Raw genomic sequence first — 19,519 nt, 5'->3', positions numbered from 1 at the left:
TGAATGGAAAATTCTAGATAAGTGTTGAATGTAGCCTGTTTAAAGTCTTCTTGTATTCTTTTTCTTTACATATATATTTTACTCTGATCTTCAGCTCCACAAGAGTTACCATGAGGAGAAGTACACAGGAGACAATTCTCAGTCAGGTTAGAAAACTATCATTTACCTCTCTATACCACTGTGCTGCAAGTCGTGGCAGGGTTCTTTGGTGTATGACTTGTCCCTTCCCTCCGTCTGGTCAGTAGTCAGAGCTGATGGCCAGTGATGGATGCCGGCTCCCACTATGTTGCACTATGAATTGGATTTCTAATCATCACTAAGAATTCAGTCTCCTGTGTAGAGCTCTTTCTGTGCTTTTGAAGTTAAGATGCATTGCTCTTCATTGTATTAAAACACCATGTCTGATCCTGATGTACCTTGGCACCCCTTTGTGTTTGAAAAATGCAATGTGCTGATCTGCACCAGCACACCTGCCCTAGTGTTTCCAAGTGTGGGACTTGTCAGCAGGCCATAGGTTTGGCCCCACACAGAGCTGACAGTTGTCTGAAGTGCTGAGGCCTGAACTAGTCAGTTCCAATCAGCATCAAGTTGTTGCAGGACACCTTGCCATGTATCTTGGGACTCCTGTGTCACAGACAGCACATTCCAGCCCTCATTGACTTCTGCAGATAGCTTTTGACTAAAAGTGTGGAGCCTAAGGTGATAATCCCTTCCTCCAGTGCTTTGTAGTGTTTGGAATAATGCTTTTCCCTGAAGAAGGAAGTACCAAAGGCCAATTTTAAGCTTGTGATTCTAGTAATCTCAGCCAGACACAGCACTGATGTCTTACTACAAATGAACAGGTTCTTGTGCCCAATTACCTCCTGACACCTGAGGCCCTTCCTGCCATGAAAGATGGAGAACATTACTGTGCAATCTCAGGCAGCTTCTGATTTTCACATGGGAGGAGGATATAACATACTAAGAGCATGGGACATCACTACTTGACATCCACTGCTTTTTCACGTAGCCTAGGAACACAGACACATCAGAGAGCTTTGTGATGCCAAATAGCAGTGGGCAGGGGGAAGAAGAGACCATATACAACTGTCTGCACTCATTCCCAGTGCTGATCCACACTATATTAAACTGCTTACTCCTGTGTCCTTGTAATAAAAGCAGATTTTCTTCTCACTGTTTTCCTGCAAACAGGAAGGTGAGAAAGCCCATGAATTAAGCTGAAGGACACTTGTTACTAGTTAACACATTTTTACTAGCTTACAAATGTTTTAGATTTGCTAATTTCTGTGATAGATTTACACAAGAAGGGGAAGTCCCTCACATGGTGCCATGTTGATGACTATGGTGCAGTGGAAGTGGGCAAACTTACAATGATGTAGGTTATCCTTCCCTCCAGTCCATGGCTGTGCTCCAAGAATAAATTTCCAGAGCATATCCATGGACATATACCAGTATGTGAAGACGGTAGAAAAGTAATTCATATGTATTGTGCTGTTTGCAATGGTGTGATTTCTAACAAATCTGGATGACAAGATACTCTGCCTGCCAGGTGAAAAAAAATTTTTTATTTAGGCTTTTAAATATTTAAAGATGAAACTGTAGTACAGGAGAGTAGCTTTTAGGCACCTGTGTCTCTCTGGGTGGCACTAGCAAAGTTCCTGACTTGCTAGTTGATATTTAACACAGGAGTTGTCTCGTCAGCTATAGCCACTCACAGCTGTGTTTATGTGTAAATGCTTGCTCCCACTCAAGTGCCTTATGATAAACTAATCCAAATGTTAACATAGGAATGGGGTTTGTAAGAGGAGTACTATGGAATAAAAAAAAATACTTGACATGCATTCGTTACACCCTGCTCTTAGGTGTCAACATTGGAAAAGGCTTTCAGTTTCTTCAATTTGGACTACAACAAAATAGGAAGATCCAAGCTGTCTTACAAATCTGTAGCAGAAAAAGATAATTAAGACAGAAACTGTGTTTCAAGTAATTTTTAAGATCGATAAACTTTTAATTCTGTAGAAATATGTATTAATATACTTCATATATCCTGTCTTGTGACATGGTCTTTATGTTAAGAATATCAATGTTACGGTATTTCTGATTCTTCAGATGGTTTTATCTGCTTTTGAAAGCTTAGTGGGGTCTCTGATCCTTGAGTGACATTACAGACACTCTGGGAGTAGGTACTGTAAACACTCTTGCAAAGAGGTGAACAGATGCATGGTTGCTGTTTTTAAACAGAAGGGAGAGTAAAAGACTGTAATGTTTTGGAGGAAAGTGAAATTCTACCCTACATTTTTCCCTTTCCCCTCCTGCCCCACCCCACCATTTCATCCAGCTTTTGAATTTGGCTGGATGTAACAATTTTTTTTTTTGCTTTAGCAAACAGCAGTTTTAAGAATAACAGTTTTTTGCATGGTTAATTTTCACAACAATCAAATTGATTGCTTATAATCATTCTCAGTATGCCAAATTTTTCTTAAACACAGGATACAAGAAATTATTGCAAATAAAAGCAAAAGTTGTCTGAGTCTGAATTATGCTTGGGCTGGAAGAGTGAAGACTGAGACAAGACTTTTCTGACTTGGCTACAGTTTTAGGCTGTTAAACTCAGGCTTGTTCAGTGGTTGGTGGAGAGCAAAAGGGACTTGCAGGGGCCTGAGACACTTCACCTGAAGCAAGATCTCCAATAACTACCTTAGACAACTACAGCCTGCAAGACTGCTGCTCTTAGGGACCTATAGTTAGGTGAAGCAAGTCCCCCATTTCATAAGGCATATTCATAACAGGCATCTTGAGTTCCCATTTCCAAGTGACTTCAGACAAGTTGCTTTAAGTTGATGCAGACACAAAGTTCTTTGTTGTGATATGCAGATTACAATATTTCCTCTGCTTACATGGTATTGTTAAGATCATTTAATTAAATTTTTGTAATTTTACATGGAAGAGACTTTGTAGATATTTCACTTGAAATATTTTTAAAGTTTTTGTTTTGTATTTACAGAATCCAGTTTCTATAAATGCAAGAACAGAAGGAAAGACTCAGTTGATGTTAAGTCAATAACATCTCAAAGCAGTGATGGTAAGAAAGTAAAGAATTATTAAATATATTTTTAATATATATATTATCTATATTACATATAGATACATAATATACTTCACTGAGGTAACAAAACTGCAGAAGAGGAATCAGATTCACATCTGATTAGAGATACTACTCCAGTTTTTTATAACTGGTATAGAATTTCTTTGTTCTGATTTGCAAAACAGTGCCCCAGCATGAGTACCAGCATCACTCTATGATGCTTGGCAGTGCTTTCATATAGAGACTGTGCCAAGGGGTGGGTGCAGCCTGCTAAGAGTGTGTGGTTAAGCATTAGTGCCACCCCTCTTAGAAAGCTTCAGCTTGTGCTCCTAAACCAGTACTTTTATTAGTGTTGAACATGACAGGATTTACTGCTGCTGGTTCTGTGAAAGCAGTACTTCTAGTTCTGATCCTGTTTGTTACTGGCTGCTGGGGCTGGGATGGTTGTGGCAGAGATTTCTTCCTGCCTCTCTGTGTAGTGAGGGAAGCACAGCTTATAGGGAGCAGGAATGGGTTTCATTAGACCAGTTTTATCACCAAGATGAGGGACATACACACACTAACAGGAGCCACATCTGGCAGAGACCTACTGCAGCCAAATAGTGACTGGCAGGTACTGGGCCTGAAGTGCAGTAAGTACAGCTTAATTCCAAAGTGAAGGCTGGATGGAAAATCTGACGGCAAACGTGATGGGTGGCTGACAGGCAGGTAGACAATAGAACAAGAAATGAAACAGTAAAGTAAGTTCTTGCAAGAGGAGAGATACAGGAGCAGTGGGAGATAAGGCTGGATTCTGTTGTACTGTTCCCCAACCTTCTGCTCTTTAAATGCAGTCATCTGATTTACACTCTGTGGCTCTCTTGAACGGCAGCTCCAAGTTTACAGACCCGACGGTACTCTTCAATGGCAAGGATTCACTCAATGACAATAGAAGCTCCTATCACAAAGGTGAGTCCTGAGCACTGACTTTTCCACAAACTCAGAGTCTGGAGTTGCTCTCATAGGGAATTACGTACTTGGTGGACAGACAACCAGAGGCTTCCTGCACTTTGTACTTAACAGAATAATATAAATAACTTTTTTTTAATACTTACTACTTTCTATATCTTATCATCATATTCCAAATCCTAATCATAAGGAAGAACATTAAAAAGGGAAAAAAGTGTCCTTGCTAGATGTACTGTTTCTGGCAGGGATGCTTTTATTGGGCTGTGTATGTGTAGGTGGGTGCGCTTCCAGTTTCACCTTTGCTCAGTTAATAAGTTAGTAACCAGAGGAGGGAGCACCTACAGCATGTTCTGCCTCCCTCCCCTTTCCTGCAGTCTTCTTCACTATCTGTGTTATACAAACTCTGCTGTTGAAAAACAGTTGCAACCACTTGAAACACAGACCAGGGTGCCCGGTATCTTCACCCTCAAACCATTTTTCTCTCTCTTCCCATCTTTTCTTGCTGTCATCAAGCTCTTAATTCCCAGCACCAGTGACTGCAAGAGCTTTTGCTTATCCTCAGTCACACCCACAGAGGTCTGTAGTGCCCCTGCAGCAGCCTCTCATAGCAGGAAAAGACAGCACTGGGGCTTTGTCCCTCAGTCCCAGCAGAGTGAGGAGCAGTCCCTACTGCTGCTGTGTCATTGCTGCATTCCCAGATTGTGGTTGAGGCACAAGGTGGATTGCAAAGAGCCACGATGTTCTTCCACAGCCCAGCTCCTTCTGCTCTCTGCCCTTCATTTTTACATGGCGAAAACTAGGGCTTAACATCCAATGTCAGGATATGTGAGTCTCCCCCAGGAATTTATTTGCTTGGGTTTTCTTCTAGGGATTGAATGATTGCTTCACAGCAGAACTGGATATGCTGAAGGACAGGGACTTCGCTAGTTTTGGTGCACCCACCTGCAACTATTTCAGATACATCACGCCATTCTGCTTTTGTTTTCCAGGAGTCTGTCAGTTAAAAATAGTAGATCAATACCTGGACAACTGAGCACAAATTTACATTTTCCAAATTGTACTTCAAGGGTTGGGGGGAATTACACTGCATTTCCTAAATGAGAATTAGCATAATCAAGTCAAGAATAAAGAGTTTGTAATAAGAAAAAAGTGGCACTCATTTTCTCTGCCTGCCTCCTTTATCTGTTTTCAGGTTATTAACATAATTAATGCTGCCCAGGAAAACAGCCCCATCACAGTAGCAGAGGCCTTGGACAGAGTTCTGGAAATCCTGCGGACAACGGAGCTCTACTCCCCTCAGCTCGGCACCAAAGATGAAGATCCTCATACGAGTGATCTTGTTGGAGGTCTGATGACTGTGAGTACAATTAGTAAAGATGAAATTACTGCTAGTAGTATCCCACACCACAGTTCAGTGCTCTGCTATGCTCAAATTTCCCAAGCAATGGGAAGGGGACTCATAATTCATCACCATTTCGCTTCAGGATTTTGGCCTCTTTACCAGCAGTAGACATGAAGATGTAGTAAGTTATGGCCACATCTCAGTCCGCTGGGTGCATTCATCCTCACATGTAAGTGAACACTTACATGTAAGCTAGTCCAGCGTATGAGTGAGGTTGCTTTCATCAGGTTATGACTTTAGTGCTGTACCAGCAGCAAGAGACCGTCTATATGTTGTCATAGATTTACTAATTTTTTTAAATGTACACTGAGCAAATTCCTGCCAAAATAATATAAAGAAAATGAAAAATAAATTATAGTGGCTAATTTGAGTGATGAAATCCTGCAGGTGCCAATGAAAGGGTCTAGGAGGTCAATACACTTCACAGATAATAACACCCTTTCTGGAGATCTCATACCAGTCTTCCTTGGATTCTTCATGTTTGTTTTGAAAGACCTTAAAACAAGGATGGTGCTTACAGAGTAAGAGCAGTGCTTTTAGTACCCACAAATACTAGCTCAGTTGTATGTAGTGTTTGTACAACTAGTGATGCATGGCCACTCTGCCTAAAACTTACAGTAAACTTCGGGTTTTTTTCAGGATGGCTTGAGAAGACTGTCAGGAAATGAGTATGTGTTTTCTAAGAGTAAGTCACCATTTTAAACTTCCTTTGCATGTGTGACTTCTTTTGTAGATGCTACTAACAGAGCTTCAGGCTAATTTGCAGTGGGATACATGTCTTGGGAAATGGGTGGCTAAATGACTGCACACCAAGTGCTAGTCTCCATTGACCTCCAGGTCAAACAGGCTCAAATAATAAAATAATGCATTTCAAAATGCTAGCCAAAAAACTGAATTGTCAAGGAAATATTTACTGATCTTTTGGGCTTATGTTTAAATAGTATGTAATAAATCTTTTATATTATAGCAGTTTACAGACTTTTTCATGTAAGGGAAAAGAGTCGGGATTTTTTGAAAAAGAGTTGTTTCCCAAATGGAATTCTGCAGGGCGGTTGCAGTAGTGTAGGGGGAATAATCCAGAAATGTGCTAATTCCCAAAGTCTATTTCAACAGATCCAAACATGAGCCACAGTCACCTTCCAGTGCCAAACACCATCAGTGATGTTCCACCCTGTATTGCACAGCTCCTAGATAACGAGGAAAGCTGGGACTTCAATATTTTTGAGTTGGAGGCTGTTACAAATAAAAGGTACTGGACTCCTTTCCCTGGGTGCCCACAGAAAGGCTCTTGAGAAGCTGTAGCACAAAGTGCTTTGTTCTGGAAAAACTGAAGCAAGACACAGCAAAACTGTGAGAGCTGTTTTGCTTGACTCCTATCTGCTCTGTCCAGGTGACACTGTTTGGCATAGTCTGATGTTGCTACATGCTGTGTATCCTGCAGATGCCCTTTTCCTGCTCATGTGCAAATGGTCATGCTGGAAAAAGGCAGCCTCTCTCCTCCCTCACCTAAATCCCTGTGTGATTCAGGAAGGTCTGAGGCAACAGTAGCTTTTGACTACAGGGATAAAAAAATGGGATGGAGGATAAACCAGTGATATGATCAAGAGACTGAGATTTTTAAGCTTATAATAAAAACAGACATCACTAGTTTTGAGGTCATGGAGACAGCAAAAATAAGCACATCATACACAGAGAAAAGTGGTTTTCTTCCCAAGACAAAGAATCAAAGAGACTACCCAGTCTTTTGTACTGCCTTTGCAGAAAATGGTCAGTTCAGCAATTTGCATTTGTCGTTTTAATCTGCAGACGCTGGGTTTTGACTATGGCTTTCTCTGCTCAGAGGCTCTGTAGATCATCTTGCAGGAGTGAGAAATATGGCTGATGAACTCTCTCACAGGCAACGCAGTGTAAATTACAATCCAGAGTGCATCTGGATTTAAGAACCAAAAAGATTAAAGGTTTTATACCTACTGTTTCATACATGGGCTGGGCTGCCCAGCACTAGAACAGACACACACATACACACACAGCAGTTTATGTTTGACATTTGACCTTCTCTTAGTCTCAGGGCTTCTTAGCCTTTGGGATGTGCCCATTTAATGCTCAAAGACTGCTTCTTCTCCTTAAGAAAAAAATAAATGTATGTTTGTTTGATTGACAGACACTAAACTCACAAAAGTCCTGGGCTTGTAAAATCTTTTTTCTGAAGCCACAGGAATTGTTGAAACTCTAATGGAACTGCACCATTTCTACAAACATATTAAAGCAATGTCTGAAAGGATGCTAGATGGTAGATGCAATAATTTGTAATTTTGGCCAGGTTTTTGAGAGGCTATAGATGCACAATTTAAAAATGTTTAACATTCCCTACCCCTTTTTAAGGTCTTGTTGGTTTCTTCATAGAATATATTGCTTTTAGAACATGACAAGTTCCTATTTTACAGCAGTGCCTTTTTCTTCTATTGTCTTCCAGGCCATTAGTGTATTTGGGCTTAAAAGTTTTTGCACGGTTTGGGGTCTCCGAGTTTTTAAACTGCTCAGAAGTAACGCTGCGGGCGTGGCTGCAGGTCATTGAAGCCAACTACCACTCCTCCAACTCCTACCACAATTCCACACATGCGGCAGATGTCCTGCATGCCACCGCCTTCTTTCTCGGGAAGGAGAGAGTTAAGGTAGAATCATCACCTTAGGAGTCCTCTGGGCTAGGATTTCAGTGTGTTTACCATTTTATGTGTGTCATCCAAAAGTCAGATGTTTAAATAATGGTCCTGGCTTCATAAACTCTTTCTGCCCATGAAGTCTGCCTGTGATGTCAGCAGGCTCACACAGTTTCTCTAAAGTCTGTTTATAAAAATTTACATTTTTAAGTAGCTATAATGTGGGGGTAGGGAGGAAACCTGTCTCTTTTCTGTCTCATGGTAACTGGTAGTTAGTAACAGTTCTTAATAAAGTTTTGCAAAAGTTTTGTAGAGGGAGGTGTGAACTACTCTCCCTGCTACCCAGTGATAGGATGCATGGGAATGGCTCAAAGGTGTTGCAGGGGAGGTTCAGACTGGACATTAGGGCATTTCTTTGTTGAGTTGGTCACACACGAGAACAGTCTTCATAGAGGGATGGTCAATGCTCTGAGCCTGTCAGTGTTTAAGGGGCATTTGGACAATAACATGCTTTAACTTTTGGTCAGCCCCGAAGTGGTCAGGCAGTTGGGATAATGATTGCTGTTAGGTCACATTTCCAACTGAAATAGTCTATCCTACCCTATTCTAAGACATACAAGGTGTGCAGGAACCGAGTCAGTACAGATGCATTCAGGCAAGCACACAAAGAAGGAAACTCCAGATGTTCTATTCATTAGAGAATTTTATGCAAAGACATTGCTTAGGTGATAGCATATTAAAAAGCTTCATTACAGTATTTGAGTAAGGGTGGTAGTGGGAATTTTGCAGTAGTTAATCTGTGGGCACCGTGAGTGGAAAGTGATTGCAAGGAGGTTAAGATACCTACGCTGAGGCTTACATCTACGTAATTGTGGGTACCTGGAAACGATTAGAAAATATTTACTGCAATTTTGTGCCACATCATAATTTTTCTCTCTTTCTGTAGGGAAGCCTGGACCATTTAGATGAGGTAGCTGCATTAATAGCTGCCACCATCCATGATGTAGACCACCCTGGACGGACCAACTCTTTCCTCTGCAATGCAGGCAGTGAATTAGCTGTCCTTTACAATGATACAGCTGTATTAGAGAGTCATCACACAGCACTGGCATTTCAGCTTACAACTAAAGACAGCAAATGCAACATTTTCAAGAATATTGATAGGTGTGTCTGCTGGAAAAGGGCAAGTGTGCCAGTGTGGATTTCTTGTTTGGCAGTTTCAGTTTGGGGCAGATTGAAAACCTACCTTCTAAACAAGAATATATAGTGTAAATACAAGTAACATATAACATCTTCCAGAATCCTACGTAGACATGATTTTAAAAAAGGTTTTCATTCTCCTCTCACCACCCCACATCTTCCAATTGATAGTTTCTGGGAGTTTATAGAGATGTTTAATGATATTTCATGGATTACCTTAATATGGTTGACAGCCTCAAGACTGCATCTTGGCTCCACGGCCTTTTGGTTGCAGGATACTGGAAACAGGGTTTTTGTGTTGTTTTTCCACCCCAGCAGCTAGATGCTGCATGCTGTGTCTACACAAGGTGCTATGCTTCCAAGCAATACCGCATTCACATAGGGCAGAACAGGTGGTGGCAAAGGGATGTGAACCTCTGGGAGACCTGGAGGCTCCCTGTGGCGTGCCCATAGCCTGCGAGCTGCCACTGCATGAGCCTAGCTTTTGCAGGGACAAGGTGAGAAAGAAAGAGATCTGAAAGGGAAAGGGCCAGACCGCAAAGAGGTAATTAATTTATCCACCTCCCATAACAAGTATTGTTTTTGAAGAACCTGCGCTTTGAGTTCCAAGCTAGCATAGAGTGCCTTTTCTTAGAGAAGTTATCTTAGTGTTGCAGCATTATGAAAATGAGTTGTCAATTTTTATTGACCTCAGGGGATTGATTTTCATTAGGTAAAAATAACAGAGCTGGAGGAACTCAGAGAGGCATTATCTAGTCCATTCCTAGACTGTTCCTAACTCTGAAGGTCCCAGCTCATGTGGGTGAGCCCTTGAGCAGTGTTTTGCAGAACTGTCTGGATGGGGATGAAGAAAGGACAGAGCTCTATCTGGCAGACCTGTGAACAGGAACTCTTTTTCCTTCCTAGAAATCGCTACCGGACATTGCGCCAGGCCATTATTGATATGGTTTTGGCAACAGAGATGACGAAGCACTTTGAGCATGTGAACAAATTTGTGAACAGTATCAACAAGCCTCTGGCATCTGAGGAGACCAGCCCACATGTAAGTGCTTGGGGGACTTTACACCCTCAGGCATTTCAGTGAGGTTCTTCCAAGAGAACTTTTAAGTATCATTTTCATTCACCTTGTATTAATTTACATTGTGGTAAGGCCCAAATGACACAATTACATTTGAGACCTCACACATCCGAGTATGAAAAAATACTTTTACTTGTTTTCTATGTCTGGCTCTGCCCTGAACTTAAACACTTAATTCATAAGCCTTGTCCTCAAAGCCATCTTGTATTCAGAAAATATGTAGGTGGGTGTTGTTTCACATGGGAAATTCTGGGCATGGTGTCAGGTTGGCACTTATGCCTATGGTGCTGTATCCAAATAATGGGATTTGCCTGAATCTAAGTTTGTAACTGAGGAACCTGCCTTGATGGTTTTATGTCTGTGGAATCTGGAGCTTTCAGGTCCTGAGGAATAACTTCCTGAGACCTCTCCACTCCTGATTGTACGAGGACATGTCAACACCCTAATGCTCCCTAACCAGGCAGGGTACATTTCATAAGCTGCCTCTGAGCTTTCCATCCCCCTCCTACCTTCTCTTGTTACCTTTCAAGGCAGAGCATTAAGGACCTGACAGGCTCCTCCAGGACAGTGTTACCTGAGGAACGACTACCTTAACTCACCTTAGTGAAAACAGTGCTTTGTTGGAAACAGAGAAAAAAAAAAAGACAAAACTGAAGGTCAACAATACTAAATACATAGAAGGAGCTTCTGTTAGTAACCTGTAACTGGACTTTTTGCACTGTAGGCTGTCATGGATGCAGAAATCCCTCAGGACTGGTGGGGTTTTTATAACTTTAGAGACGGCATTATGCCAGTTGAACTGAACTGCTTCTAGGAACTGGTGAGCTCCACTCTCCCAATATTTTGAGCTGGAAATCACAAATGCTGCTATACTTATCTCACAATAAATGTGGAGCAGTGAACCACTTGTACTAGAGATCAGTTGTTTTCCCCCAATATTAGGTTGTTCTGTTCTTTACTGTTAACTATAGCTCTTCCTATTTTTGATCTTGAACAGCAGTTAAGGTGCAGAGTTAATTTTGTAGCTCTTTGCTGGGCGACCCATGCTGAAAAAGAATTATCTGCTAAACATAAAGTTAGGGGATTAATGCCTGAACTGGCAAAAGTCACTGCAAAGTATCTCCCCATAAACTATGACATGAATTTTGGTTGTGGTGGTAAAAAGTACTCAAGTTCAGTTTTTGACTCAAGAGTTGAATTTAGCAGTGAAGGGAGGTCATAATCACAAAATATTTTGAGAATAGCCTTAATGCCATGATGAGCTGAGGTGTAGGCTTTTTAGTACTCCATAAGAAACATAATATACCTGTGCCTTTCTAAACTGTTCGAGACTCAGAATATGATGCCACAGCAGACTTGTAACAGCTACCTTGTTATCTCCACCTGCTCCCCAGGGCAGTCAGTAAGCACTTCAGTATTCTACTGTCTAGCAAGTAGAGACTTTCTACAGTCAGTGTGCTGCTTCTGTGTTTTCCTACTCTTAATCTCATATGTTATCTAAGACTTCACCTTTGCTTATAACTAAAGCCAGAGATTAATCCAGGCTGAGGGTTCAAAGTCTGGCACAAAGAAGGCAGTTTTATGTCTAAACATGCTGGAACTGAATGTGAGAGATCTGCTTTTGTGCATGTAAGAGTCAGTTGTGCAAGTCAGTCAACCCCTGTGCCTGCCTCAGTTTTCTCACTTAAAAATGAAAAATCCCTAAGTGAAGCAGTCCCCTACCATCACCACCCCCAAATTTAAATATACAGCATTGAGGATCATTTATGAGCTTGCAGTTGGTGGATGCATCCCCTATCACGGTCCAAGGGGACAAGGCTGGGATGCAGAGAAGGTGACATCCAATGTGATCTGATAAAGAGCCTGTGGCTCTTTATTTTACAAACTTAGCTATTAGTTCTGAGAATCTTCATAACTGTAGCATGTATTGGGGTTACAATTAGTTACTTAGCAAGGCTGCAGTTCTCAGACATTACTTTCTTCTCCAAACTCCTGGTGATCTGAATGAAATTAGAAGGTGGCAGACTGGGTGCCTGCTTACTTAAGTGCAGTAGAGCTGATAATGACGCCCTCACTCCTGCCAAGAGGCAATGCAGCCCCTCATCCCTGTAATCAACTCTCCTTTACAGAGCGAAGGCAGTGGCACTGAATGTACAGCCAATATAAAGAATTTCCCAGACAACCCGACGCTGATCAAGCGCATGATGATTAAATGTGCAGATGTAGCAAACCCATGTCGCCCCCTAGAGCTATGTATTGAATGGGCGGGGAGGATTTCAGAAGAGTACTTCACACAGGTACGTCTATTTTGATGATTCGACATTATGTAAGAAAATGCACATCATCTGGTCTGCTGGTCCATACAGGGCCTGCCTGGTGTCACCACAGAGTCCACACATACTGTTTTTTCTTCCCAGCTGGAACTGGCCCCTCAATTTCATGCAGAAGAATTTACTCCAGGCAGTTAGCTAGTTTGCTTACCATGAAGCTCACTGGGCAATTGTACAGAATGGTGGAAGGGAGGTTTTACATTTTCAAGTTTCTTCATCTGGCTAAAAAAAAATTATTAGCCCTACTCAATTTAATTGGCTGAAAATCAAGACCGTCACCATTCTAGATTCTAGTCCAAATACTTTTCCTGAAGAGAGCATGAATCCATGCCTGATGCAGCCCCTCAGGTGAAGCATTGGGATGGCTCTTTCTCTTCTAAGGTAGGATCTAAACTATTCTCATTGTAGGCAGACAAGCAGTGCAGGCATGTGGCCCATGTAAATACTTATGACATGGGATCTCTCCAGACAGAACTGAAAGCTCAACTTTCTTTCTTCACATTTGTTTTTTTCTAACATAAATGCACCAGCTTCCTGAAAGTGAAATACTCTTTTATTTCTTTATTTGAACAACTGATAAAATCTTACCTTTTGTTTGCCACTAATGATGCAAAAATCAGCAGTTATGAGTGGAGAAACAGAAAGGTGGGCATACCTATCATGCAAGTTCAGATCATACATGCGATAGCTATTACTGAAAGAAAATTGTAGCTAGTACCTGTGACATGTCTGACTTTCATTTTAATCAGTGAATAAATTCTGTAATGTCCTAAGTAAGATCAAGGATCACTTAGGCTATATAAGCTATATCTCCCTAGCAGTCAAGTTATTAAATTGCCCAGCTTAGTCACTAGCCTACTTGCCTAAATGTGAGGTGTTGAGTCTGCTAATTTGGGGGACTGCTCTATTCCTAATTCCAGCACTAGGTGCTGTCTGTACTGCTTAAAATGGGACTTGGGACTTTTTTTTTTGTAATTCAGTTCGAAGAAACCGTTGAGGTGATACTGAGTGCAACAAAACCAGCCCTGTTCCAGTTGTACACACAGAGTTAAAAGGGCATACCTTCACCTCTGTTCATCTTATAACTTGACACCGGCAGAGAAACTAGCCTCAGCAACAGCCTCTTCTTCCTTACAACACAAATGGTTTGCAACAGTCACTAGAGATATGGGAAAACGGACAGACCAAACCCATCCTCTGACAACGCACTCTGCAACCCCATTTTCCATTTTTTAGCTGGTGTACCCTCATCACCAGATTAGAGCATTCTGTCTTGCTGAAGCTAAATGCAATCACAGAACTACAGTAATAAGAGTACTTGTGAAAGGGAAGACACGTTGATTTCAGTCCCTGTTCCAGATGAAATAATGCACATGAAATTGAGGCAGTTCACCTCAGAGGTTCTAAGGTTTGTCTAAAATCTACTGCAATTCATCTAATCCCCTGACCTTTGCTACTCCATTGTGAAAGTCAGCAAAGCTTTAGTGGCTAACTAAAGTTTTGTCTTCTTAGACTGATGAAGAGAAGAGACAGGGTTTGCCTGTTGTAATGCCAGTATTTGACAGAAACACCTGCAGCATCCCCAAGTCTCAGATTTCCTTCATAGATTATTTTATAACAGATATGTTTGATGCATGGGATGGTAAGTATTTCTGCTTATTTTATTCCTTGTTCTGAAGCAAAGATTCCTGCAGGACTAAAATGACTAATCATAGAATCAACTAGGTTGGAAATCTGAGATCAGAAGAGTCCAACCTCTGACCTAACAGTACCCTGCCTACTAGACAGTGGCACTAAGTGCCACATCCACTCTCTTCTTAAATACCACCAGGGATGGTGACTTGACAACCTCCCTGGGCAGCCTATTCCAATGCCCTGTCACTCTTTCTGTAAAGAACTTCTAATGTCTAACCTAAACATCCCTGGCGCAGCTTAGGACTGTGCCCTCTTGCTCTACTGCTGGTTGCCTGTAAGAAGAGACTAACCTCCACCTGACTACAACTTCCTTTCAGGTACTTGTAGAGAGCGATAAAGTCTCCCCTGAGCCTCCTCTTGTCCAGGCTCAAACTGGTCTTGAGTTCACTTTTCTCAGGGCCAGTACCTGTATATACAGTACAGCACAGGATATTGTGCAGTGATAACTGCTGAAGCCCATTTCACTGCACAACACACACTTTATAATGTTGAGCACACACCAGGCAATTTATGTAAAGGAATAGTAATGGCTTAAAAATAAGCTTTTTTATCTACATCTTTTTTCCTTTAGCAATGTATTTCTTCTGAGCAGCAGAAACTAAGACCACTTTGGTTGCATGTTAGCATAATTTAATAAAATCATCACGCTTTAAGAAATTTATTTTCTTCAGCAACACACTAAAAAAAAATCTTTCCGCTTTTAAGTATTAATTTAAGGAGCTGAGGGAACAAAAGAGAGTAGAATGACAATTTCAGATGAGGTTGGGTTGTTCTTCTGCCCACTCTATATGCACAGTAACAACTGTTTCTCCTGTTCTTTCAGCATTTGCACATCTGCCTGTTTTGATGCAACACTTGGCCAATAACTACAAACACTGGAAAACACTGGATGATTTAAAGTGCAAGAGTCTCAGGCTTCCATCGGAAAACAACAACTGACACTAAATGAAACAAAAAGACCTCTTCCTCTATCAGTTTCACTGTGAATCACTTACAGACTCTTGGCTACAAAGGGGATGATACTGCCTTTCCAGTGAAATTAAGAGTACGTGACAAGAACGAAATATTTTACTCATCATTTTTAAGCTTTTCTGAATTCTACAGAAAAATGTTTTTCAAAGAGTCTTTATAATCCACAGATGACTAAGTGCTCTTTTGAAGTATTTTGTGGCAGAAAAGGTACTTCTGAAACTAATTTCTAGTACTGAATTATGTACTTGTTGAATCTTGTAGTTGATACAACTGCATTCACTAACACTTCACACAACTATTTCTCAGTAGTCACTAGCAGAGTAAGAATAGCCTGCCAAATAAGCATAAAAACTTCCCACTTATCTAGCATATTTTTTTTCCAATTCTATCAAAGTTCTTCAGCTCTCTGAACAAACTTCTAAAGAGAGCATGCACAGTAGAACAGTAAACCTCAATAAACTGGATACAGTAAAAAAATCCTCCAAACCTGGCACCTTTTAAAACAACTTTCTTATTACCAACTGTTCTTTCTTATCCATATAAAATCTTGGTAGGAGTCAATGTTCCCCCAAATGGTAATATAATGAAGGAAAATAAGCATTTTCCATACAGCTGGTGCCATCCACATGATTCTCTGCCATCTGACAGATATTATCATGCATTCATCACAATTTACACAAAAACTATTGTGGCATTTGATCACCATCGTTTTTTTTATAAAGTGGAGTTTGTACACATGGTTATCACTTTTATTAAACTGATCTAAATTTTATGATATGTTCATATATTGTGCTACTTACTTCTAGGATGAACCGGTCGCTTTTTAAGACAAGTTTCCAGGTTATAATTTATAACAGCATTACAATTTGTAGTGCTTTATCCTTCTAGTAAACTGCTGGTTTGTTTTGTGATGTAAAAAGTACTTCAAAATATGTAAATAAGTTAGAAATTGAACATAGTTTTTCATTACTTTTAAAATATGAAGTTTATGCTACGGCTTTCAAAGCACAAATGCATATTTTTGTACATCTCATTTTAATCACATGCAGAACATGAGTTCAAATTTTAGACTCTTCTCAGATTATTCAGTTAATAAATACTACCAGAACTGCTGATTTTTAATACTGTGCACTTCAGGCTGCAAGCAAGACTTTCAAAGCTGTGGCTGAAGTTGAAGAAGCAGTCCATCTCCCCTATACTGTATCAAGAATCAGACTGGGTAAAGGAAAAAAAAAACAAAAAGGCAAACAGCATTTAGATTGCTGTGGAAGAATAGTGACAATACTGTTACTGCAGGTAGCTTACACAATGTGCCAACCTTTTTTGTATGTTTTGTACCAAGTTCTCAAACAAAAGGAAACATTAATAAAGTGTATGTGCAGAGAAATGTATATAAGCTATATTTTTGTTAGAATTGTAACAGATCCTTTTGTCACAGCTAAGGCAGGTTGCTATGTATTAAAATGCTGCGTTGTGTACATTTCGAGAATTGTGTTTCTGGTGAAGCATGTTTATTCATTCTTTCCTATTATCTATGGCAACATAATGTTCTAGTTGAGCAGGAGGGACCAGCTGACACTGTGTGGGGGTGATCACAGCTGTGTATTCTACCCCCTCTATTCATTCCCATTAGCAGCAGCTGCCCAGGGAGTCATTATCACCTTCACACTCAGCCTGAGGGGGCGGAGCTGCTAATGGGCCATCAACAGTTCAACACCCCCTGGCTCCCAGAGTTAATCACCCATTGTGTGAGTCCCCGCCCAGGGGGAGGGACTGGGTGCTCCCTGAGGGTACATAAGTGGTGGGTAAGAAGACTTTGGTAACTTCTTGTTGGATCCAGGGGAGCAGCAGGACCTCGACAGGAGGAGATCACCGCTCTCGCCCAGACCACAGCCCTCGCCTGCACCAACAGGTTTTTCATTTCCTTTTGCTTTGGACTTGGGGGAGCCACAGGGGTCTCAGCACAGGGGCAAACAAACCCCCTTGGGTTTGTGCCCCAGGACACTGGGTTATACTGCTGGGGTTTTGTGAGTTGAAAGCAATTTCCCTTTTTGTGCCAGTGTTTTTATTGTAATATTATTATTAAGTTTTATGTCTGACTTATAATCTCTCTCATGGTGAGTTCATTTCCCCTGCTGGTTCGCCTTTAAACCAGCACACATACTTCAATGGATTTTTATTCAGACAAGTTGAACCTCTGTTTTCTAATACTGTAAACTATTTGTTTTTACCATTCCTTTTTTCAGAACTAGTGCTCTCAGTGGTTGTACCTAAACTATTCTGGTAACGGAATGCTCACTGCATCGTCCATTAGAGAAAAGAATTTCCCAAAATTCAAAGCCTTATCCTAATTTGTTAAATACAGCAAAATGCTGTAAGACCACATTTCAATTCATCATTTTTGTCACACTTCCCTCAAAAGGAAAAAAATGTGAACAGTGGAAGGAATCTAAAAAATAAAGTTCAACTTGTGAACAAAAACTGAAACCAAGGTGTTAATGTGGAATCCATGTATTTGTTTCTTCCCACAGCCAGACTAAGCTAAAAAAGAGCAATCTGGGTGGAAATAGGTCCTCTTTAGGAGCAAAATAAATCAGCACAGATCAGTTGTCATGTGCTAGTTGTGTCAGATCTCCTAGACTAGTGCAGTGGCTAACAGATGTTTGTTTGATGCTATTGTCAGTGTACAGAACTATAAAACATCCACCTCAGCGCTCTAAAAATAGTAAGGGTGGGTCTGATAATACTTGATTTTACTGAGTGAACATACTGCAAAGTGGAAAAAATTTAAAAGAACACAAGTAAAAATTCTCATCTGGTCACTATAATTCTGATCACTACACCTCCCAAGAGCAAGTGACAAACTCTCATTTAACAGAGGAGTAGGACAGCATATTCTTACTATGTTCACTGTTAAGGTGGAAGTTCATTTGTAAAACAAAGAACTCAATTTAATACTTTGAACTCAACCATCTTTAAAGGAAGAGACCCTTGGGAGATCTTTTGCAAATGGAGTGTATCTGAGAACAATGGCACTTGATAGATACAAATATTTGTACATTGCATGCAGGACTATTTAAGGATGAATTACATCCCAGTAAAATGCACAGTGAGTTTTGTGACTAGAACCATTCAGCTGAATAGGTCTGCTTCTATACCAGTACTCCCTTAAAAGCAGTCACATAAAAAGGAAATAGCATTCTCACAGTGTAAGACATAATAAAAACATGAGCTCTCTTCTCTCTAGCTACAACTGATGATAGCAGTATTCTCTCAAAAAAACCCTAGGTTTTATAAACGTCCACTGTAAAGGTTTAGTAACAATGTGTAAACACACACTTTATATACAACTAAAGAGTTCTCAACAAGCTAAACAAGCTAAAAGAAGCCGAAGAGAAACTTTATGTCCTCAGCTTGTCCCAAGGAAGCCAAAATTGGAGCACTTGCTGAGGAAGACAAGCTGAAATGATGAAGACTTAAAATGCCTTTCACTCTCCGATTTATTATCATAAAGCCAGAATCATGTTATCCTCAGGTGTAATTCAAATGCCTTTCCTAGGCTGGTTGACAGAAGAGCCAATCTGAGCAAAGAACACGCAGCTCAAGTTTTAGCCTGATTTAACCTTCTTGAATTGAAAGGAGAGGGTAGTTTAACAATTTCTCCATCTGTTTCATATTTTTGAAATATTTTATTTTGAACTCTGTACTCAAAATAAAACTACCTATACAAGTTGACTAAGATAGGGAAAAAGCACAGCTCAAAGTCTTACTGTTTCTCTTCCCTGCCTTGCAGAGAATGTTACAGACTCAAGAGGCAAAGGTTGGCTTCTGGGTAGTAGGAAGAAGGCAAGTGCCCACAGCTGCTGTAGGAAGGAAGCCTAAAAGGCTCCTTGGTTTCTTCTGGGAAGCTAGGAGCTTCCTCCTTTTGCTTCTCCTCTTGCCGTGATCTGTTTAACCCTTCAATGTAATTGCACTTAGTGCAACCACTGTATCTTAAATCTAGAATTACAGCGTTGTAGTCTCCTGTAATGAAACCAGTTCTCACGGATTCAAAGGGAAGAGATGGCACTCAAAAGCTGCACATGATTTAAACCATTAAAGTACTGGATCTTCTAAGTAGACTTGAGGACAGCAGCATCCTCTTCTGTATGG

General features: G+C 40.7%; 1 protein-coding gene across 5 annotated transcripts in view; it reads left to right on the top strand.

Moving 5' to 3' along the window:
• The window catches only part of PDE8B (phosphodiesterase 8B), an 82,582-nt gene extending 64,703 nt beyond the window's left edge, over positions 1-17,879 (top strand). For all 5 annotated transcript variants that reach the window (XM_071580969.1, XM_071580967.1, XM_071580968.1 and 2 more), the window contains 12 exons: positions 95-146; positions 3,005-3,082; positions 3,957-4,033; positions 5,226-5,390; positions 6,075-6,120; positions 6,549-6,684; positions 7,909-8,107; positions 9,039-9,256; positions 10,199-10,334; positions 12,500-12,667; positions 14,213-14,342; positions 15,219-17,879. In XM_071580969.1, the coding sequence (XP_071437070.1) occupies positions 95-146; positions 3,005-3,082; positions 3,957-4,033; positions 5,226-5,390; positions 6,075-6,120; positions 6,549-6,684; positions 7,909-8,107; positions 9,039-9,256; positions 10,199-10,334; positions 12,500-12,667; positions 14,213-14,342; positions 15,219-15,334 (1,521 nt within the window). In that variant the 3' untranslated portion in view covers positions 15,335-17,879. The remainder of the gene's footprint in view (positions 1-94; positions 147-3,004; positions 3,083-3,956; positions 4,034-5,225; positions 5,391-6,074; positions 6,121-6,548; positions 6,685-7,908; positions 8,108-9,038; positions 9,257-10,198; positions 10,335-12,499; positions 12,668-14,212; positions 14,343-15,218) is intronic.
• The last annotated feature ends 1,640 nt before the right edge of the window (positions 17,880-19,519 follow it).

This window comes from Pithys albifrons, chromosome Z (genome assembly GCF_047495875.1).
Source record: "Pithys albifrons albifrons isolate INPA30051 chromosome Z, PitAlb_v1, whole genome shotgun sequence".
Taxonomy (NCBI): domain Eukaryota; kingdom Metazoa; phylum Chordata; class Aves; order Passeriformes; family Thamnophilidae; genus Pithys; species Pithys albifrons.
This window is presented reverse-complemented; position numbering and strand designations above follow the sequence as displayed.